Raw genomic sequence first — 21,333 nt, forward strand, 5'->3', positions numbered from 1 at the left:
CCCCTCTCTGGAACATCCTATCTCTGTCCACCTTGTCTATTCCCCACAGTATCTTGTATGTCGTTATCATGTCTCCCCTGACCCTTCTGTCCTCCAGTGTCGTCAGTCCGATTTCCCTTAACCTTTCCTCGTACGACATTCCCTTGAGCTCTGGGACTAGCCTTGTTGCAAACCTTTGTACTTTCTCTAACTTCTTGACGTGCTTGACCAGGTGTGGGTTCCAGACTGGTGCTGCATACTCCAGTATGGGCCTAACATACACAGTGTAGTGTCTTGAACGATTCCTTATTAAGGTATCGGAACGCTATTCTCAAGTTTGCCAGGCGCCCGTATGCTGCAGCGGTTATTTGGTTGATGTGTGCCTCCGGTGATGTGCTCGGTGTTATGGTCACCCCAATGTCTTTCTCCCTGAGTGAGGTCTGTAGTCTTTGTCCACCTAGCCTATACTCTGTCTGCGGTCTTCTTTGCCCCTCCCCAATCTCCATGACTTTGCATTTGGCTGGATTGAATTCGAGAAGCCAGTTGCTGGACTACATGTCCAGCCTGTCCAGGTCTCTTTGCAGTCCTGCCTCATCCTCGTCCGATTTAATTCTTCTCATCAACTTCACATCATCTGCGAACAGGGACACTTCAGAGTCTATTCCTTCCATTATGTCGTTCACATATATCAAAAATAGCACTGGTCCTAGAACTGACCCCTGTGGGACCCCGCTCATAACAGGCGCCCACTGTGATACCTCTTCACATACCATGACTCGTTGCTGCCTCCCTGTCAGGTATTCCCTTATCCATTGCAGTGCCCTCCCTTTTACGTGCGCCTGATCCTCAAGCTTCTGCACTAATCTCTTGTGGGGAACTGTGTCAAAGGCCTTCCTGCAGTCTGTGTGTATGTGTGTGTGTGTGTGTGTGTGTGTGTGTGTGTGTGAGGGAGGGATGGTTAGGGGGATAGGTGGTGTGTGTGTGTGTGTGTGTGTGTGTGTGTGTGTGTGTGAGGGAGGGATGGTTAGGGGGATAGGTGGTGTGTGTGTGTGTGTGTGTGTGTGTGTGTGTGTGTGTGAGTGTGTGTGTGTGTGTGTGTGTGTGTGTGCGTGTGTGTGTGTGTGTGTGTGTGTGTGTGTGTAATCATGTGTCGAATTATGTGTGGGTTTATTATGTGTCTGAAAAGTAGGTGGCTTGTGCTTGGAGTGTAATGTGGATTCTCAGTGGTCGCTTGTGTCCGCAACCTCTTGTGACCTGACTCCCACCCTCCTGGGACTTGACCTCACCTACTTACAATGTTGCCAATGCTTGACTTGCCACCTAGCTTACAGTAAGTTACTCGCCTTGTTCAATGGATTACCAATTGCATTCCTGTGTGTGTGTGTGTGTGTGTGTGTGTGTGTGTGTGTGTGTGTACGTGCATGTACCTCTGTTGTCCTGAGATTCCTGCTCGATGTCCTGCTGTTCTGGCGGAGTTGTCCTCAGACTCCTGCTGTTCATGGAGGGATGTCTTCAAGCTCTTGCCGTTCATGGAGGGCTGTATTTGTTCCTTCTGTTCATGGAGGGTTGTCTTCATGTTCCTGTTGTTCATGGAGGGTTGTCCTCAGACTCTTGCTGTTCATGGAAGGTTGTCTTTAGGTTCCTGCTGTTCGTGGAAGGTTGTCTTCAGTCTCCCACTGTTCATGGAGGGTTGTCTTCAGGTTCTTGCTGTTCATTGAAGGTTGCCTTCAGCTTACTGCTGTTCGTGGAGGATTGTATTCAGGCTCCTGCTGTTAGTGGAGGGTTGTCTTCACGTTCCTGTTGTTCATGGAGAGTTGTCTTCAGGTTCCTGCTGTTCATGGAGGTTTGTCTTTAGACTCCTGCTGTTAGTGGTTGGTTGTCTTCAGGTTCCTGCTGTTCATGGAGGGTTGTCTTTAGACTCCTGCTGTTAGTGGTGGGTTGTCTTCAGGTTCCTGCTGTTCATGGAGGGTTGTCTTTAGACTCCTGCTGTTAGTGGTGGGTTGTCTTCAGGTTCCTGCTGTTCATGGAGGGTTGTCTTTAGACTCCTGCAGTTAGTGGAGGGTTGTCTTCAGGCTCCTGCTGTTCATGGAGGGTTGTCTTCAGGTTCCTGCTGTTCATGGAGGTTTGTCTTTAGACTCCTGCTGTTAGTGGTGGGTTGTCTTCAGGTTCCTGCTGTTCATGGAGGGTTGTCTTTAGACTCCTGCAGTTAGTGGAGGGTTGTCTTCAGGCTCCTGCTGTTCATGGAGGGTTATCTTCAGATTCCTGCTGTTCATGGAGGGTTGTCTTCAAGCTCCTGCTGTTTATGGAGGGTTGTCTTTAGACTCCTGCTGTTAGTGGAGGGTTGTCTTCAGGCTCCCGCTGTTCATGGAGGGTTGTCTTCAGGTTCCTGCTTGATCTGCTATTGTTCCTAGGTTGAGGATAAGTGATGGTAATGTACGGAGGCTCGAGCCTGGAGAAGGACTTGTAGCATCCATTTATATAATTATATTAATAGAGTTAAATACAGACCTGTTGATGAATGAGACACAAGTAAAACACCTGTGTATCATTACCATGTATGAGACACATGTGTAATACCTGTGTACCATTATTATGAATGAGACACATATACAACACCTGTGTATCATTACCATGTATGAGACACATGTGTAACACCTGTGTATCATTATTATGGAAGAGACACATGTGTAACACCTGTGTATCATTATTATGAATGAAACACATGTGTAACACCTGTGTATCATTATTATGGAAGAGACACATGTGTAACACCTGTGTATCATTATTATGAATGAAACACATGTGTAACACCTGTGTATCATTATTATGAATGAGACACATGTGTAACACCTGTTTATCATTATTATGAATGAGACACATGTGTAACACCTGTGTATCATTATTATGAATGAGACACATGTGTAACACCTGTTTATCATTATTATGAATGAGACACATGTGTAACACCTGTTTATCATTATTATGAATGAGACACATGTGTAACACCTGTTTATCATTATTATGAATGAGACACATGTGTAACACCTGTTTATCATTATTATGAATGAGACACATGTGTAACACCTGTTTATCATTATTATGAATGAGACACATGTGTAACACCTGTTTATCATTATTATGAATGAGACACATATGTAACACCTGTTTATCATAATTATGAATGAGACACATGTGTAACACCTGTATATCATTATCATGAAGACGTTTCGCCCGTCACTGGCTGCAGTATGTGATGGTTGTATGGAGTGGAAAAGTCACTGCATGGTGAAACGTTTTTATAATTAAGATAACCCGGTGTTGTTCAGGTGTTTTGTTGATGGGAGAGGAGGGGGGTGAAGGGGGGATGGAGGAGGGGGGTGAAGGGGGGATGGGTGGTGTTAGGAGAGGGGGAAGGTGCCCCGTGGCTCGGTTAGTAGCGCACTCAGATCATACTCTGAGGTCCGTGGTTTGATCCAAGGTGTGGGTGGAAATATTAGGGCGTGTTTCCTTAAGACACCTGCTGTCCCTGTTGTTCACCTGGGTACCTGGGTACCTGGGTACCTGGGTACCTGGGTGTTAGTCGACTGGTGTGGGTCGCATCCTGGGGACAAAATTGACCTAATTTGCCCGAAATACTCTGCATAACAAAGGGCTTTCTATATCACTGATGTTAGAAATAAAGATTATTATTATTATTTTTATTATTATCATTATTCAAGTGCAGGGAAAGAGGAAGGATCCGGAGGATGGAATTTGGGGAAGAAACTGTAACTTAATTGTTGGGGGTGACGTGGTGGGGAATTGTTGGGGTGACGTCGTGGGGAATTGATGGGGTGACGTGGTGGGGAATTCTGGGGGTGACGTGGTGGGGAATTCTTGGGGTGACGTGGTGGGGAATTCTTGGGGTGACGTGGTGGGGAATTCTTGGGGTACCGTGGGAGAGAATTATTACGAGTTGCTTGGAAGAGAATTGTTGGGGTCTAGTGGTTGGGAATTGTTGGAGTAAGGAGGGGGAGAAGGAGGGGAAGAAGGTCGTAGAAATGGGTGGGAAGGGGACTGAGATGAGTAACAGGGTGTAGGGGTTTAGGTTATGGGTGTGGGAAAGTTGTGTAAAGTGATGGGGGTGGGTTATATGGGGGCTGGGGAGGTGGGTGGGGTTAAAAGAAGGGAGTAAGAGACACATATGTACAGATAAGGACATAAATGTCTCGATCTTGTGTCTTTTTTCACATCTTGTCAGTCTCACCATAGCTCACACCAGTCAGACACTGAACACTGCTCACACCAGTCAGACACTGAACACTGCTCACACCAGTCAGACACTGAACACTGCTCACACCAGTCAGACACTGAACACTGCTCACACCAGTCAGACACTGAACACTGCTCACACCAGTCAGACACTGAACACTGCTCACACCAGTCAGACACTGAACACTGCTCACACCAGTCAGACACTCAACACTGCTCACACCAGTCAGACACTGAACACTGCTCACACCAGTCAGACACTGAACACTGCTCACACCAGTCAGACACTGAACACTGCTCACACCAGTCAGACACTGAACACTGCTCACACCAGTCAGACACTGAACACTGCTCACACCAGTCAGACACTGAACACTGCTCACACCAGTCAGACACTGAACACTGCTCACACCAGTCAGACACTGAACACTGCTCACACCAGTCAGACACTGAACACTGCTCACACCAGTCAGACACTGAACACTGCTCACACCAGTCAGACACTCAACACTGCTCACACCAGTCAGACACTCAACACTGCTCACACCAGTCAGACACTGAACACTGCTCACACCAGTCAGACACTGAACACTGCTCACACCAGTCAGACACTGAACACTGCTCACACCAGTCAGACACTGAACACTGCTCACACCAGTCAGACACTGAACACTGCTCACACCAGTCAGACACTGAACACTGCTCACACCAGTCAGACACTGAACACTGCTCACACCAGTCAGACACTGAACACTGCTCACACCAGTCAGACACTGAACACTGCTCACACCAGTCAGACACTGAACACTGCTCACACCAGTCAGACACTGAACACTGCTCACACCAGTCAGACACTGAACACTGCTCACACCAGTCAGACACTGAACACTGCTCACACCAGTCAGACACTGAACACTGCTCACACCAGTCAGACACTGAACACTGCTCACACCAGTCAGACACTGAACACTGCTCACACCAGTCAGACACTGAACACTGCTCACACCAGTCAGACACTGAACACTGCTCACACCAGTCAGACACTGAACACTGCTCACACCAGTCAGACACTGAACACTGCTCACACCAGTCAGACACTGAACACTGCTCACACCAGTCAGACACTCAACACTGCTCACACCAGTCAGACACTGAACACTGCTCACACCAGTCAGACACTGAACACTGCTCACACCAGTCAGACACTCAACACTGCTCACACCAGTCAGACACTGAACACTGCTCACACCAGTCAGACACTCAACACTGCTCACACCAGTCAGACACTCAACACTGCTCACACCAGTCAGACACTCAACACTGCTCACACCAGTCAGACACTGAACACTGCTCACACCAGTCAGACACTCAACACTGCTCACACCAGTCAGACACTCAACACTGCTCACACCAGTCAGACACTGAACACTGCTCACACCAGTCAGACACTGAACACTGCTCACACCAGTCAGACACTCAACACTGCTCACACCAGTCAGACACTCTCACACCAGTCAGACACTCAACACTGCTCACACCAATCAGACACTGAACACTGCTCACACCAGTCAGACACTCAACACTGCTCACACCAGTCAGACACTCAACACTGCTCACACCAGTCAGACACTCAACACTGCTCACACCAGCCAGACACTGAACACTGCTCACACCAGTCAGACACTGAACACTGCTCACACCAGTCAGACACTGAACACTGCTCACACCAGTCAGACACTGAACACTGCTCACACCAGTCAGACACTCAACACTGCTCACACCAGTCAGACACTGAACACTGCTCACACCAGTCAGACACTCAACACTGCTCACACCAGTCAGACACTGAACACTGCTCACACCAATCAGACACTGAACACTGCTCACACCAGTCAGACACTGAACACTGCTCACACCAGTCAGACACTGAACACTGCTCACACCAGTCAGACACTGAACACTGCTCACACCAGTCAGACACTGAACACTGCTCACACCAGTCAGACACTGAACACTGCTCACACCAGTCAGACACTGAACACTGCTCACATCAGTCAGACACTGAACACTGCTCACACCAGTCAGACACTGAACACTGCTCACACCAGCCAGACACTGAACACTGCTCACACCAGTCAGACACTGAACACTGCTCACACCAGTCAGACACTGAACACTGCTCACACCAGTCAGACACTGAACACTGCTCACACCAGTCAGACACTGAACACTGCTCACACCAGTCAGACACTGAACACTGCTCACACCAGTCAGACACTGAACACTGCTCACACCAGTCAGACACTGAACACTGCTCACACCAGTCAGACACTGAACACTGCTCACACCAGTCAGACACTCAACACTGCTCACACCAGTCAGACACTGAACACTGCTCACACCAGTCAGACACTCAACACTGCTCACACCAGTCAGACACTGAACACTGCTCACACCAGTCAGACACTGAACACTGCTCACACCAGTCAGACACTCAACACTGCTCACACCAGTCAGACACTGAACACTGCTCACACCAGTCAGACACTGAACACTGCTCACACCAGTCAGACACTCAACACTGCTCACACCAGTCAGACACTGAACACTGCTCACACCAGTCAGACACTGAACACTGCTCACACCAGTCAGACACTGAACACTGCTCACACCAGTCAGACACTGAACACTGCTCACACCAGTCAGACACTGAACACTGCTCACACCAGTCAGACACTGAACACTGCTCACACCAGTCAGACACTGAACACTGCTCACACCAGTCAGACACTGAACACTGCTCACACCAGTCAGACACTCAACACTGCTCACACCAGTCAGACACTGAACACTGCTCACACCAGTCAGACACTCAACACTGCTCACACCAGTCAGACACTGAACACTGCTCACACCAGTCAGACACTGAACACTGCTCACACCAGTCAGACACTGAACACTGCTCACACCAGTCAGACACTGAACACTGCTCACACCAGTCAGACACTGGACACTGCTCACACCAGTCAGACACTCAACACTGCTCACACCAGTCAGACACTGAACACTGCTCACACCAGTCAGACACTCAACACTGCTCACACCAGTCAGACACTCAACACTGCTCACACCAGTCAGACACTGAACACTGCTCACACCAGTCAGACACTCAACACTGCTCACACCAGTCAGACACTCAACACTGCTCACACCAGTCAGACACTGAACACTGCTCACACCAGTCAGACACTCAACACTGCTCACACCAGTCAGACACTCAACACTGCTCACACCAGTCAGACACTCAACACTGCTCACATCAGCTCGCTTATTTTATTATCTTTTATCATATATTTATAGCTTTTCTGTCGTTGTTACTTAACCTAACCTAACCTAACCTAACCTAATCTAATCTAACCTAACCTAAACTAACCTAACCTAACCTAACCTAACCTAATCTAATCTAACCTAACCTAACCTAATCTAACCTAACCTAACCTACCCTACCCAAATCTTTACTCCTTTGGTTCGCTTGTAGCCTCTACCTCTCCTCTGAGAATACCTCCTCTTACAGACTTCCTGGTTTTTCCTTGTAAGTTCTCCTCCTTCCTTCTTCATCCTGATTACCTGGACTTTAGCTGTTGTCTTCCTCCTGATGCGGATATATAACAACTTGAGGTTGGATTTGGCTGTATTTGATATGTCATTTTCAAATTGTTATTGATTCTCTCTTCTCATCCATTTATAATCGTTTCTGGCTTTTCTGCTCAATTACTTGTTTTCCTGAGTTGTTCGACTCATGACTGTGTCATCCCCTTACCGTACTGGTGCACTTTCCACTGTTAATTCCACAAGGTATTCAAAACTCAGGACTACGTGATTACTAGCTCCGAGAGGCTTTTCATATGTAACATCCCCACATGTCGAAACCACCATATTTCCGGTCATCCATGTGACGCTGGGTTCTTTACCGTCTCCTCGGGTTATTAAAATCACCCATGATCAGCAACTTTGCCCTGCTCATGTGGGCCCTTTTGGCCACCTCAGCTAGTGTATGTTAGTTAGTTACCATTTTGAATGTGTGTATGTGTGTGTGTGTGTGTATTTGTGGTTGCAGGGGTCGAGTCTTAGCTCCTGGCCCCGCCTCTTCACCGGTTGCTACTGGGCCCTCTCTCTCCCCGCTCCATGAGCTTTATCAAACCTCGTCTTAAAACTGTGTATGGTTCCTGCCTCCACTACGTCATTTTCTAGGCTATTCCACTGCCTTACAACTCTATGACTGAAGAAATACTTCCTAATATCTCTCTGACTCATTTGTGTCTTCAACTTCCAATTGTGGCCTCTTGTTTCTGTGTCCCCTCCCTGGAACATCCTGTCTTTGTCCACCTTGTCTATTCCACGCAGTATTTTATATGTCGTTATCATGTCTCCCCGGACCCTCCTGTCCTCCAGTGTCGTCAGGCCGATTTCCCTTAATCTTTCTTCATAGGACATTCCCCTTAGCTCTGGAACTAACCTTGTGGCAAACCTTTGTACTTTCTCTAGTTTCTTGGCGTGCTTTATCAAGTGCGGGTTCCAAACAGGTGCTGCATACTCCAGTATGGGCCTGACATACACGGTGTACAGTGTCTTGAATGATTCCTTACTAAGGTATCTGAATGGTGTTCTCAGGTTTGCCAGGCGCCCATATGCTGCAGCAGTTATCTGATTGATGTGTGCTTCCGGAGACATGCTCGGTGTTATACTCACCCCAAGATCTTTCTCCTTGAGTGAGGTTTGCAGTCTTTGGCCACCTAGCCTATACTCTGTCTGTGGTCTTCTATGCCCTTCCCCTATCTTCATGACTTTGCATTTGTGTGTGTGTGTGTGTGTGTGTGTGTGTGTGTGTGTGTGTGTGTGTGTGTGTGTGTGTGTGTGTGTGTGTGTGTGTGTGTGTGTGTGTCTGTGTGTGTGATGTCATTTTTTATATCTCCTGTCCCTCCTAACTGCATAAATGCCCGTATGAGCTTACTGCAGCCAGGGAGCTGAGAGGTGTCATGGCTCAGCTGACAGGTATCATGTCTCAGGTAATGAGCGGGTGCCTGGGTCCTGGTGAGTACCACAGGTACCTGACACAGGTATCTGCAGCCCGCCGTAGATGCGACGCTCAGCCTGCTGCCCCTCTGCTGAGTGGCAGACGCTCCCCCTTCTCCTCATACTCCTTCTACGACCCCTACTCTACTGAGCAGGTGAGTGTGAGTGTCTTACTCTACTGAGCAGGTGAGTGTGAGTGTCTTACTCTACTGAGCAGGTTAGTGTGAGTGTCTTACTCTACTGAGCAGGTGAGTGTGAGTGTCTTACTCTACTGAGCAGGTGAGTGTGAGTGTCTTACTCTACTGAGCAGGTGAGTGTGAGTGTCTTACTCTACTGAGCAGGTGAGTGTGAGTGTCTTACTCTACTGAGCAGGTTAGTGTGAGTGTCTTACTCTACTGAGCAGGTGAGTGTGAGTGTCTTACTCTACTGAGCAGGTGAGTGTGAGTGTCTTACTCTACTGAGCAGGTGAGTGTGAGTGTCTTACTCTACTGAGCAGGTGAGTGTGAGTGTCTTACTCTACTGAGCAGGTGAGTGTGAGTGTCTTATTCTACTGAGCAGGTGAGTGTGTGTGTCTTACTCTCCTGAGCAGGTGAGTGTGAGTGTCTTACTCTACTGAGCAGGTGAGTGTGAGTGTCTTACTCTACTGAGCAGGTGAGTGTGTGTGTCTTACTCTACTGAGCAGGTGAGTGTGAGTGTCTTACTCTACTGAGCAGGTGAGTGTGTGTGTCTTACTCTACTGAGCAGGTGAGTGTCTTACTCTACTGAGCAGGTGAGTGTCTTACTCTACTGAGCAGGTGAGTGTGAGTGTCTTACTCTACTGAGGAGGTGAGTGTCTTACTCTACTGAGCAGGTGAGTGTGTGTGTCTTACTCTACTGAACAGGTGAGTGTGAGTGTCTTACTCTACTGAGCAGGTGAATGTGAGTGTCTTACTCTACTGAGCAGGTGAGTGTGAGTGTCTTACTCTACTGAGCAGGTGAGTGTGAGTGTCTTACTCTACTGAGCAGGTGAGTGTCTTACTCTACTGAGCAGGTGTGTGTGAGTGTCTTACTCTACTGAGCAGGTGAGTGTGAGTGTCTTACTCTACTGAGCAGGTGAGTGTGTGTGTCTTACTCTACTGAGCAGGTGAGTGTGAGTGTCTTACTCTACTGAGCAGGTGAGTGTGAGTGTCTTACTCTACTGAGCAGGTGATTGTGAGTGTCTTACTCTACTGAGCAGGTGAGTGTGAGTGTCTTACTCTACTGAGCAGGTGAGTGTCTTACTCTACTGAGCAGGTGAGTATCTTACTCTACTGAGCAGGTGAGTGTGAGTTTCTTACTCTACTGAGCAGGTGATTGTGAGTGTCTTACTCTACTGAGCAGGTGAGTGTGAGTGTCTTACTCTACTGAGCAGGTGAATGTGAGTGTATTACTCTACTGAGCAGGTGAGTGTGAGTGTCTTACTCTACTGAGCAGGTGAGTGTGAGTGTCTTACTCTACTGAGCAGGTGAGTGTCTTACTCTACTGAGCAGGTGTGTGTGAGTGTCTTACTCTACTGAGCAGGTGAGTGTCTTACTCTACTGAGCAGGTGAGTGTGAGTGTCTTACTCTACTGAGTAGGTGAGTGTCTTACTCTACTGAGCCGATAAGTGCGAGAATCATTCTTTCTTCCATATATTTGCACAACGTATTTCATATACACTCTGATATACACGCCTCTGAATGCATATGTCCTCAGTGATATACACCTTTCAGTCCATTCAGTACATATATACTCAGAAATACACACCTCTAAGTGCATATACACCCAGAAATGCACACTTCTCAGTGCATATACACCCAGAAATACACATCTTTCAGTGCATATACACCCAAAAAGAATCAAATATACTCACCTAGCCTAGTCTTGGGTCCTGCAGAACACCGTGGCGACTGACACCAGTGATGACCGAATCTTCAACTACAACCCGAACTCCATCCGCGACGACTTCGGTCAAGGACGTCGTCACCACTCCTCTAGGATGCCGCTCTCCATCTCCTTCGAGGACCCACGACAACAGCGAGACGACTTAGGCGACGGCGACGATAAACGACTCCCAGCCTATGACCAGGTTACTTATTCCAGACAACCGCGAGAGTCCAGTGCCCAAGTCTATCCCCGACCCTCTAGAGTGCCCAACACCCAGATCAACCTGGGCACCCAGTCAGGAAGGCCTATCATCTTTCCTGATACATCTTACCGCCCCCCCATCTACCAGAGTCCACCTCAGCAGGTAAGCACCTTAACGGATCTAACTAGGTCAACAGAAACTATTGAATCAACATACTGTCGTATTTGACTGCCTCTTCAAAAACAGTGATTATGTATGAGTGATGGTGTAAGTATTGAATAGTGAAGAAAGTTTATTCTATCTTTTGGGGTTTTCCTTTCCTTTTGGCCCCTGTGGGAAACGGCCGAAGTTTTAAATATATATATATATATATATATATATATATATATATATATATATATATATATATATATATATATATATATATATATATATATATATATATATATATATATATATATATATATATATATATATATATATATATATATATATATATATATATATATATATATACCTGGAGTTTACCTGCAGAGAGTTCCGGGGGTCAACGCCCCCGCGGACCGGTCTGTGACCAGGCCTCCTGGTGGATCAGAGCCTGATCAACCAGGCTGTTGCTGCTGGCTGCACGCAAACCAACGTACGAGCCACAGCCCGGCTGGTCAGGAACCGACTTTAGGTGCTTGTCCAGTGCCAGCTTGAAGACTGCCAGGGGTCTGTTGGTAATCCCCCTTATGTGTGCTGGGAGGCAGTTGAACAGTCTCGGGTCCCTGACACTTATTGTATGGTCTCTTAACGTGCTAGTGACACCCCTGCTTTTCATTGGGGGGATGTTGCATCGTCTGCCAAGTCTTTTGCTTTCGTAGTGAGTGATTTTCGTGTGCAAGTTCGGTACTAGTCCCTCTAGGATTTTCCAGGTGTATATAATCATGTATCTCTCCCGCCTGCGTTCCAGGGAATACAGGTTCAGGAACCTCAAGCGCTCCCAGTAATTGAGGTGTTTTATCTCCGTTAAGCGCGCCGTGAAGGTTCTCTGTACATTTTCTAGGTCAGCAATTTCACCTGCCTTGAAAGATGCTGTTAGTGTGCAGCAATATTCCAGCCTAGATAGAACAAGTGACCTGAAGAGTGTCATCATGGGCTTGGCCTCCCTAGTTTTGAAGGTTCTCATTATCCATCCTGTCATTTTTCTAGCAGATGCGATTGATACAATGTTATGGTCCTTGAAGGTGAGATCCTCTGACATGATCACTCCCAGGTCTTTGACGTAGATGTTTCGCTCTATTTTGTGGCCAGAATTTGTTTTGTACTCTGATGAAGATTTAATTTCCTCGTGTTTACCATATCTGAGTAATTGAAATTTCTCATCGTTGAACTTCATATTGTTTTCTGCAGCCAACTGAAAGATTCGGTTGATGTCCGCCTGGAGCCTTGCAGTGTCTGCAATGGAAGGCACTGTCATACAGATTCGGGTGTCATCTGCAAAGGAAGACACGGTGCTGTGGCTGACATCCTTGTCTATGTCGGATATGAGGATGAGGAACAAGATGGGAGCGAGTACTGTGCCTTGTGGAACAGAGCTTTTCACCGTAGCTGCCTCGGACTTTACTCTGTTGACGACTACTCTCTGTGTTCTGTTAGTGAGGAAATTATAGATCCATCGACCGACTTTTCCTGTTATCCCTTTAGCACGCATTTTGTGTGCTATTACGCCATGGTCACACTTGTCGAAGGCTTTTGCAAAGTCTGTATATATTACATCAGCATTCTTTTTATGTTCTAGTGCATTTAGGACCTTGTCGTAGTGATCCAATAGTTGAGACAGACAGGAGCGACCTGTTCTAAACCCATGTTGCCCTGGGTTGTGTAACTGATGGGTTTCTAGATGGGTGGTGATCTTGCTTCTTAGGACCCTTTCAAAGATTTTTATGATATGGTATGTATATGATATATATGTATGTATGTATGTATGTATATATATATATATATATATATATATATATATATATATATATATATATATATATATATATATATATTATATATATATATATATATATAAATATAGGGAAGTACCACCTCTATAGCTGGAATGGGGACCCTCATCCTCAGAGAAGACAATAAACGTACCTCAGGGAAAACTGAAGGTTCTCCCCGGAGCTGTTTGAATATTTTCTTCTCCTACCACCCCCTATATATTTTTTTATTCTATGTGAACATTTATTAATAAACAAAATACATTTACAGAAAAAACATAAACATGAATACAATGGCACAATGTATCAAAGATCATAAATTTCCTCCAGCTCCTCCGAGGATGGACGCGAGCCAAGTATGCAGCAAGCGTTTCCCCTCTGGATGGCGACGCTGAGGCGCTGGAACATGAAAGTGGCTGCCCTTGGGTCCCTGATGGTGTCGATGAGTCTGGAACCCAATTCTTTAAGGAAACGTGTGGCATTTTTTCCCCATGATCCCAAGGTCTCTGATCCCACTGGGACAAATTGATACTGTTGGCTAATGCCCCTGTACTTGCTGATCTTGTACTCCTCCCTGTGGTCAGCAGCTCCTCCCTGTCGCCCCACACTGTGATGGATATAGGTGTCAGCCAGTGTGGACACACAGGTATAGTCCCATGCTAAGAGCTTGCCATTCTTCCAAGGATAGATGGTGATCCCGTCGGGGCGGTTTGCTGGGTTGTGGGTATTGTTTGCTGCAAGTGATCGTGGCTCCCTCTCGGCAGGGCATCCAGCTGTAGCAAGGGTTCTCTTAATGATGTCGTTGACGTCATTGTGTCTTGCATGCCAGCCCTTGGTTTTGGAACAGTTAAGACCATGTAGACCGTATTGGTCTGCTTGCACTTCGCCGCAAATACACATATATTCTGTGTGAATTGGGGCAGCAAGGCGCAGAGCCACTGCAATATGGGAACTGTTTGGAGGAAGTCCCGGAGTGAGGTGCACTCACAGCCTGGAGACGGGCAATCTCCCTATCTGATGTTGTAGCCCTGAGCATGTTGGCAAGCACCTTTTCAGCAATTGGGCCATCCCAGCTTGACTGTTTGTGAGCCAGTGCTGCACTAGGGTTTGGTGCTGGAGCAGCAAGAGTCTCCCATTCGGTGATGGCACTGGCATAGCTAGGGTCTTCTATTCCTGCTGAGTCATTGAGGGTGTCAGGAAGAATTTGTCTTATCAACTCGTTTGATGCAATGGAAGAGGATAGGAAAGCTGGTAGAGCAATATATATATATATATATATATATATATATATATATATATATATATATATATATATATATATATATATATATATATATATATATATATATATGTATGTATATGAGGTGTTTCTCATCTCAATGAGTGTGGGCCAGCAGTCGTAATGCAGTAGTAATACATCTCATCTTGTTCTCAACTTTTTGCCAAAATGAGAGTGACAAGACACATAAAAGTGAATTCCTCAAAATATCTTATAATTCTCACAATTTTTAAGTATGATAAATGAATCTGTTTATATAATCCTAGACTTATATTCATATTATAATCAATACTATTTTTTATATAAAGTTTGATTCTATATATATATATATATATATATATATATATATATATATATATATATATATATATATATATATATATATATATATATATATTTAAAGCTTCGGCCGTTTCCCACAGGGGCCAAAAGGAAAGGAAAACCCCAAAAGATAGAATAAACTTTCTTCACCATTCAATACTTACACCATCACTCAAACATAATCACTGTTTTTGAAGAGGCAGTCAAATACGACAGTTTAGATGTCCCTCCAAACTGCCAATATCCCAAACCCCTCCTTTAAAGTGCAGGAATTGCACTTCCCATTTCCAGAACTCAAGTCTGGCTAACCGGTTTCCCTGAATCCCTTCGCAAACTATTACCTGCTCACACTCCAACAACTCGTCAGGTTCCAAGAACCATTCGTCTCCATTCACTCCTATCTAACACACACACGCACGTTTGCTGTAAGTCCAAGCTCCTTGCTCACAAAACCTTCTTTACCCCATCCCTCTAACCTCCTAATTTCCACACTACGAATTATTCTCTGTATAATATTTACACCACACATTGCCCTTATACACGACATCTCCACTGCCTCCAACCACCTCCTCGCTGCAGCATTCACAACCCAAGCTTCACACCCATATAAGAACGTTGGTACCACTATGCTCTCGTGCATTCCCTTCTTGCCTCCAAGCATAACGTTTTGTCTCCACATATACCTCAATGCACCACTCACCTTTTTTCCTTCATCAATTTTATGGTAAACCTCAATCTTCATAAATCCATCCACTGACAAGTCAACTCCCAAATATCTTAAAAAACATACGCTTCTTAAATACTCCCTCTATCCAATGTGATATCCAGTTTTTCTTTATCTAAATCGTTTGATACCCTCATCATCTTACTATTTTCTATGTTCACTTTCAACTTTCTACCTTTACACACCCTCCCAAAGTCGTCCACTAACCTTTGCAACTTTTCTTTAGAATCTCCCATAAGCATAGTATCATCAGCAAAAAGTAACTGTCAACTCCAATTTTGTATTTGATTCCCCATAATTTAATCCCACCCCTCTCCCGAACACCCTAGCATTTACTTCTATTACAACCCCATCCATAAATATATTAAACAATCATGTTGACATCACACATCCCTGTCTAAGACCTATTTTACTGGGAAGTAGTCTCCCTCTCTTCTACACACCCTAACCTGAGCCTCACTATCCTCATAAAAACTCTTTACAGCATTTAGTAACTTACTACCTATTCCGTACACTTGCAGCATGTCACATTGTTCCCATATTCACTCTATATATGCCTTTTCTAAATCCATAAATGCAATGAAAACTTCCCAACCTTCATCTACTGTTCACATATATGCTTCAGTGAAAACACTTGATCTACACATCCCCTACCCATTCTAAAGCTTCCTTGTTCATTTGCAATCCTGCTCTTTGTCTTACCTCTAATTCTTTCAGTAACAGCCCTAGCATACACTTTACCTGGTATACTTAGTAAACTTATTCCCCTATATTTTTTACAATCTCTGTTGTCCCCCTTCCTTTTATTCACTCTTTCTGCCAATCCCTAGGTACCTTCCCCTCTTTCATACATTTATTAAATAAAAATACCAACCACTCCAACACTATATCCCCCTGCTTTTAACATTTGTCATGATTCCGTCAGTTCCAGCTGCTTTACCCCCTTTCATTCTACGTGATGCCTCACGCACCTCCCACACACTCACATATTGGTCTTCTTCACTCCTAAAAGATATTATACCTCCCTGGACAGTGCATGAAATTTCTGCCTCCGTTTCTTCATCGACAATTAAAAGTTCCTCAAAATATTCTCACCATCTACCCAATACCTCCAGTTCTCCATCTACTAACTCCTCTACTCTGTTTTTAACTGACAAATCTATTCGTTCCCTAGGCTTTCTTAACTTGTTTATCTCCAATTTTTTTTCTTATTCTCAGCAAAATTTCTTGACAGTGCCTCTCCCACTCTATCATTTCCTCTCATTTTGCACTCTCTCACCAGTGTCTTCACCTTTTTTTGACTCTCTGTATACTCTGCCTTTCTTATATCACTTCTGCTTTGTAAAAACCTCTCATAAGATACCTTTTTTTCTCTTTTATTGTACTCTTTACCTCGTCATCTCACCAATCACTCCTCTTTCCTCCTGCCCCCACCCTCCTATAACTACAACTTTCTGCCCCACATTCTAATACTGCATTTTTAAAACTATTCCAACCCTCTTCAACCCTCCCCCCCACTACTCATACTTGCACTAGCCCACCTTTCTGCCAATAGTTGCTTATATTTCACCAGAACTTCCTCCTCCCTAAGTTTATACACTTTCACCTCCCTCTTACTTGCTGTTGCCATTTTCCTTTTGTCCCATCTACCTCTTACTCTAACTGTAGCTACAACTAAATAATGATCCAATATATCAGTTGCCCCTCCATGAATGTGTACATCCTGGAGCCTACCCATCAACCTTTTATCCACAAATACATAATCTAACAAACTACTTTCATTACGTGCTATATCATACATTGTATACTTATTTATCCTCTTCTTCATAAAATATGTATTACTTATTACCAAACCTCCTCTACAACATTTTTACCCACTTTAGCACTGAGATCCCCAACCACAAGTACTCTCACACTTGGTTCAAAACTTCCCACGCACTCACTCAACATTTCCCAAAATCTCTCTATTTTTTTTTTTTTTTTTTTACACAGGGTTTGGCAAGGTTAAGGATCCCTAGTTTTATTGACAAGCTATTTACAGGTTAAGGATTCCTAACTTTATTGGCAAGCTAAGAGCTGTTACCTACATCAGCTTATTTGAAAGCATTTTTATTGTTATGAGACATACAAGTAGGGAACAGGATGAAGTTGGAGCCATCTGTGGGCCAGCATTTTCATTTGATCAACTGACGTTATCTAGTTGACATCATTATGCTGTACGAATGTGTTCCATACTCGAGTCATCCTGGGTATATAGGATCTCAGATGGAGTGATGCTCTGGAGAAGGGTACAGCCAGAGTGAAGTTGCTGCTTTCTGCCCGTCTTGTGGCATAAAAGCTTGTTTCACGCTGTCCTCGAAGTGGATCCAAGTGTGGTACTTTGACAATATTTGCCTTGTACATAACAGTAAGGCCACCCACATCCCTCCTGTGTTGAAGGCTCTGCTGAAATGACAGATCTATCCAGGATGGGTCCAGGCGAGAGATGAGATGTCTTGCTCTGTTCTCTATTCTGTCAAGCAGTCGAAGATGAGAGGGGAGGGGGCAGGCAAACCAAGAAAGTGGGGCATCTTATCTCCCTGATACACCCTGTCAACTAATAATACGAATACCACCTGGTGGTTCACACTTACACTCACTCACCCATTTGACCATAAACAGAAATATCAATCTCAATCTCAAAATAATGAATCTTAGCTAGTCATAAGTTGGCCTGTGATACTCCAATACTGAAACTATGTATAGTGCCAAAACAAAAGCATTCACATTGCTAAACTCACAACTAGTATTTAGTCACTTAGCCATAATACCAACTTATCTCATAATTTTGTAACATTTTAAACCTAAGATTTAATATGTCTGCCCGAAATGCCTAGCCATGCTAGGCGTTCTAGTGGTACACTCTGTAATTATTATTTTACTACATGTAAACCACACAATAACCAAATTCTGTAAACTCAGCATTGTAATACTTATAGAGAATAAAGTTTGAATTTGAATTTGATTTTGAATCTCTCTCTCTCTCTCTCTCTCTCTCTCTCTCTCTCTCTCTCTCTCTCTCTCTCTCTCTCTCTCTCTCTCTCTCTCTCTCTCTCTCTCTCTCTCTCTCGTTCGCTCTCTCTCTCCTCTACACCTCTTTCTTCTCCAGGTGCATAAGCACTTACTATAACCTACTTTTCACATCTAACCCTTATATTACGCCACATAATCCTTGAATTTGTATTCCTTCTTTTTCTGCCATAACTTATCATTCAACATTATTGCTACTCCTTCCTTAGCTCTAAATCTGTTAGAAACCCCTGATCTAATCCCATTTATTTCTCCCCACTGAAACTCTCCCACCCCCTTCGGCTTTGTTTCACTTAGAGCCAACACATCCAGCTTCTTTTCATTCATAACATCCACAATCATCTCTTGCTTATTCACACAACATCCGCGCACATTCAAACATCCCACTTTGACGGTTTTCTTCTTTTTCATTTTAGTAAGTTATACGGGAAAAGGAGTTATTAGCCCATTGCTCCAGGCATTTTAATTGACTTTTACAACACGCATGGCTTACGGAGGAAAGATTCTTATTCCACTTCTCATGGATATAAAAGGAAAACTAAAAAGAACAAGAACTATTAAGATAAAATCAAAGAAAAATCAGATGAGTGTGTATACATAAATGCATACATGTATGTGTAGTGTGACCTACACATTGACAATAATAATTATAAAAGCAATGTTAACTAAACTAATAATAATAACAATAATAAAGTCTACCTTCACAACTGGTGACAGGTGTTTCCTGGTGGTGATGTTGGTGGTGGTGGTGTTGGTGGGTCCTGGGAGCGAGTGTGGGACTCCCACCTGCTGGGTCATTCCTTCAGTGTGGTCAACGCTGCCCTCAGCAACCTCACCTGTGTGGCCGCCTCTGTCAACGCCGTGAGTACCACACCTTCCTCACACGCTGAGGCACCAGTAGTTCCTTAGTGGAATTTAAAGCCTGTCGACGGCTGCATCTATCTTTTTAATTTCTCTTCTCTTTGTACTAAATTTATATTCTATTATATTTTCTCTACTAATAGTTTCACTTATTTTTTTTCTTGAAATATATCAGTCGAATTGAACTTTTATTGTAAATATTTTTCTTCAGATCGACGGTGATTTGAACATTAAGTTCGACTCGTTCTTCAACTACTACAACACCAGACCTGTGGATCAGCTCCTCAGGGCCGACCTGGCCGACGGTGTCAACTTCTGTAGAGCTTTCACGGTAGGGACTGACTCTCTTACTCTCTTTCTTGACTGAGGATATCCAGAGTTGTGGTTCTCATTTCCCTGGACCGCGGAGCAAGTTCCCGGCCGCCGGTGAAAGAATTTAAAGATAAAAAACATGTAATTACTAAGACAGGTGTGAAACATTTAGGTGTCTTCATTTTTCAAACATTTCGCCTGCGTGGCAGACTTCTTCAGTCGAGTAGAAGCGATTATAACAGTAGAGACGGTAGAAAAAACAGAGAGGTAATTTTTGATGGTGATTCCCATAAGCGGTCAGTCCCTTAACTGAAGAAAAACAGCCAAGTGTTGGATGTCTTTTTTTCAGCTCGTCAGTATTGTATACCGCTTATCATTCTCTTTCTCACCTCTCTCTCTCTCTCTCTCTCTCTCTCTCTCTCTCTCTCTCTCTCTCTCTCTCTCTCTCTCTCTCTCTCTCTCTCTCTCTCTCTCTCTCTCTCTCTCTCTCTCTCTCTCTCTATCTCTCCAATTCCTTTTGTTCAAATTTATTTCATTCTTTAACATAAAATCTGATTCATCAAAACTGTATATGAATGTAAAATGCTAAAATTAATCTCTCTTTTCATCTATATAATTTCTCCATTTATTTATTATTCTTTCTATGCATCTAACCAGATGTTCACTTATGACCATTCCTTCCATTCGCTCATATATTCCACATTTTTCTAATTACAAAATGCTAACACCAGCCCCTGGTTTCTGTGTGTCGCTCCAGGAGTGTCTTCCAGTGGAGAAACTCAAGACTCCACTCCCCTGGAAACTGCAAAGATTCCTGGCCTTCCTCAAGTGCGAGAGGAAGTTACGCTTGGCCTCGTGTTTCAAGCACGACCTCAGGAGCAACCTCGCCTACTTCGACCTCTCGGCCCTTCCTGATGAAGGAGGCAGGAGCTCTGGTATCGACGTTCTTATGACCGTTCTTGTAGGAGCGGATTCCGTCGATGACTTACAGATGTTCTAGTCTCCTTCCAGCGTTTACTCCCTCCCTCCCTCTCTCTCTCTCTCTCTCTCTCTCTCTCTCTCTCTCTCTCTCTCTCTCTCTCTCTCTCTCTTTCTCTCTCTCTCTCTCTCTCTCTCTCTCTCTCTCTCTCTCTCTCTCTCTCCGTCTCTGTCTCTCTCCGTCTCTGTCTGTCTGTCTCTCTTTCTCTCTCTCTCTCTCTCTCTCTCTCTCTCTCTCTCTCTCTCTCTCTCTCTCTGTCTGTCTGTCTGTCTGTCTGTCTGTCTGTCTCTCTCTCTCTCTCTCTCTCTCTCTCTCTCTTCTGCCCTAGATTGGAACTGGGTTTATCTAGAGCGTAGAGCAAGAACTTTGCTGGAAAAAAACTCTAAGTGGCTGAGAGACACATTCTCTAGAAAATATTTTGTA

At 44.6% G+C, this 21,333-nt stretch overlaps 1 protein-coding gene across 1 annotated transcript in view; it reads left to right on the top strand.

Moving 5' to 3' along the window:
• LOC128684084 (uncharacterized) overlaps nucleotides 1–21,096 on the top strand; it is a 36,175-nt gene extending 15,079 nt beyond the window's left edge. The window contains exons 3-7 of the mRNA XM_070093568.1: nucleotides 9,297–9,458; nucleotides 11,198–11,551; nucleotides 19,476–19,619; nucleotides 19,831–19,950; nucleotides 20,689–21,096. Coding sequence (XP_069949669.1) covers nucleotides 9,297–9,458; nucleotides 11,198–11,551; nucleotides 19,476–19,619; nucleotides 19,831–19,950; nucleotides 20,689–20,931 — 1,023 coding nt within the window. The 3' untranslated portion in view covers nucleotides 20,932–21,096. The remainder of the gene's footprint in view (nucleotides 1–9,296; nucleotides 9,459–11,197; nucleotides 11,552–19,475; nucleotides 19,620–19,830; nucleotides 19,951–20,688) is intronic.
• Nucleotides 21,097–21,333: the final 237 nt, after the last annotated feature.

Source organism: Cherax quadricarinatus, chromosome 3 (assembly GCF_038502225.1).
Source record: "Cherax quadricarinatus isolate ZL_2023a chromosome 3, ASM3850222v1, whole genome shotgun sequence".
Lineage (NCBI taxonomy): Eukaryota > Metazoa > Arthropoda > Malacostraca > Decapoda > Parastacidae > Cherax > Cherax quadricarinatus.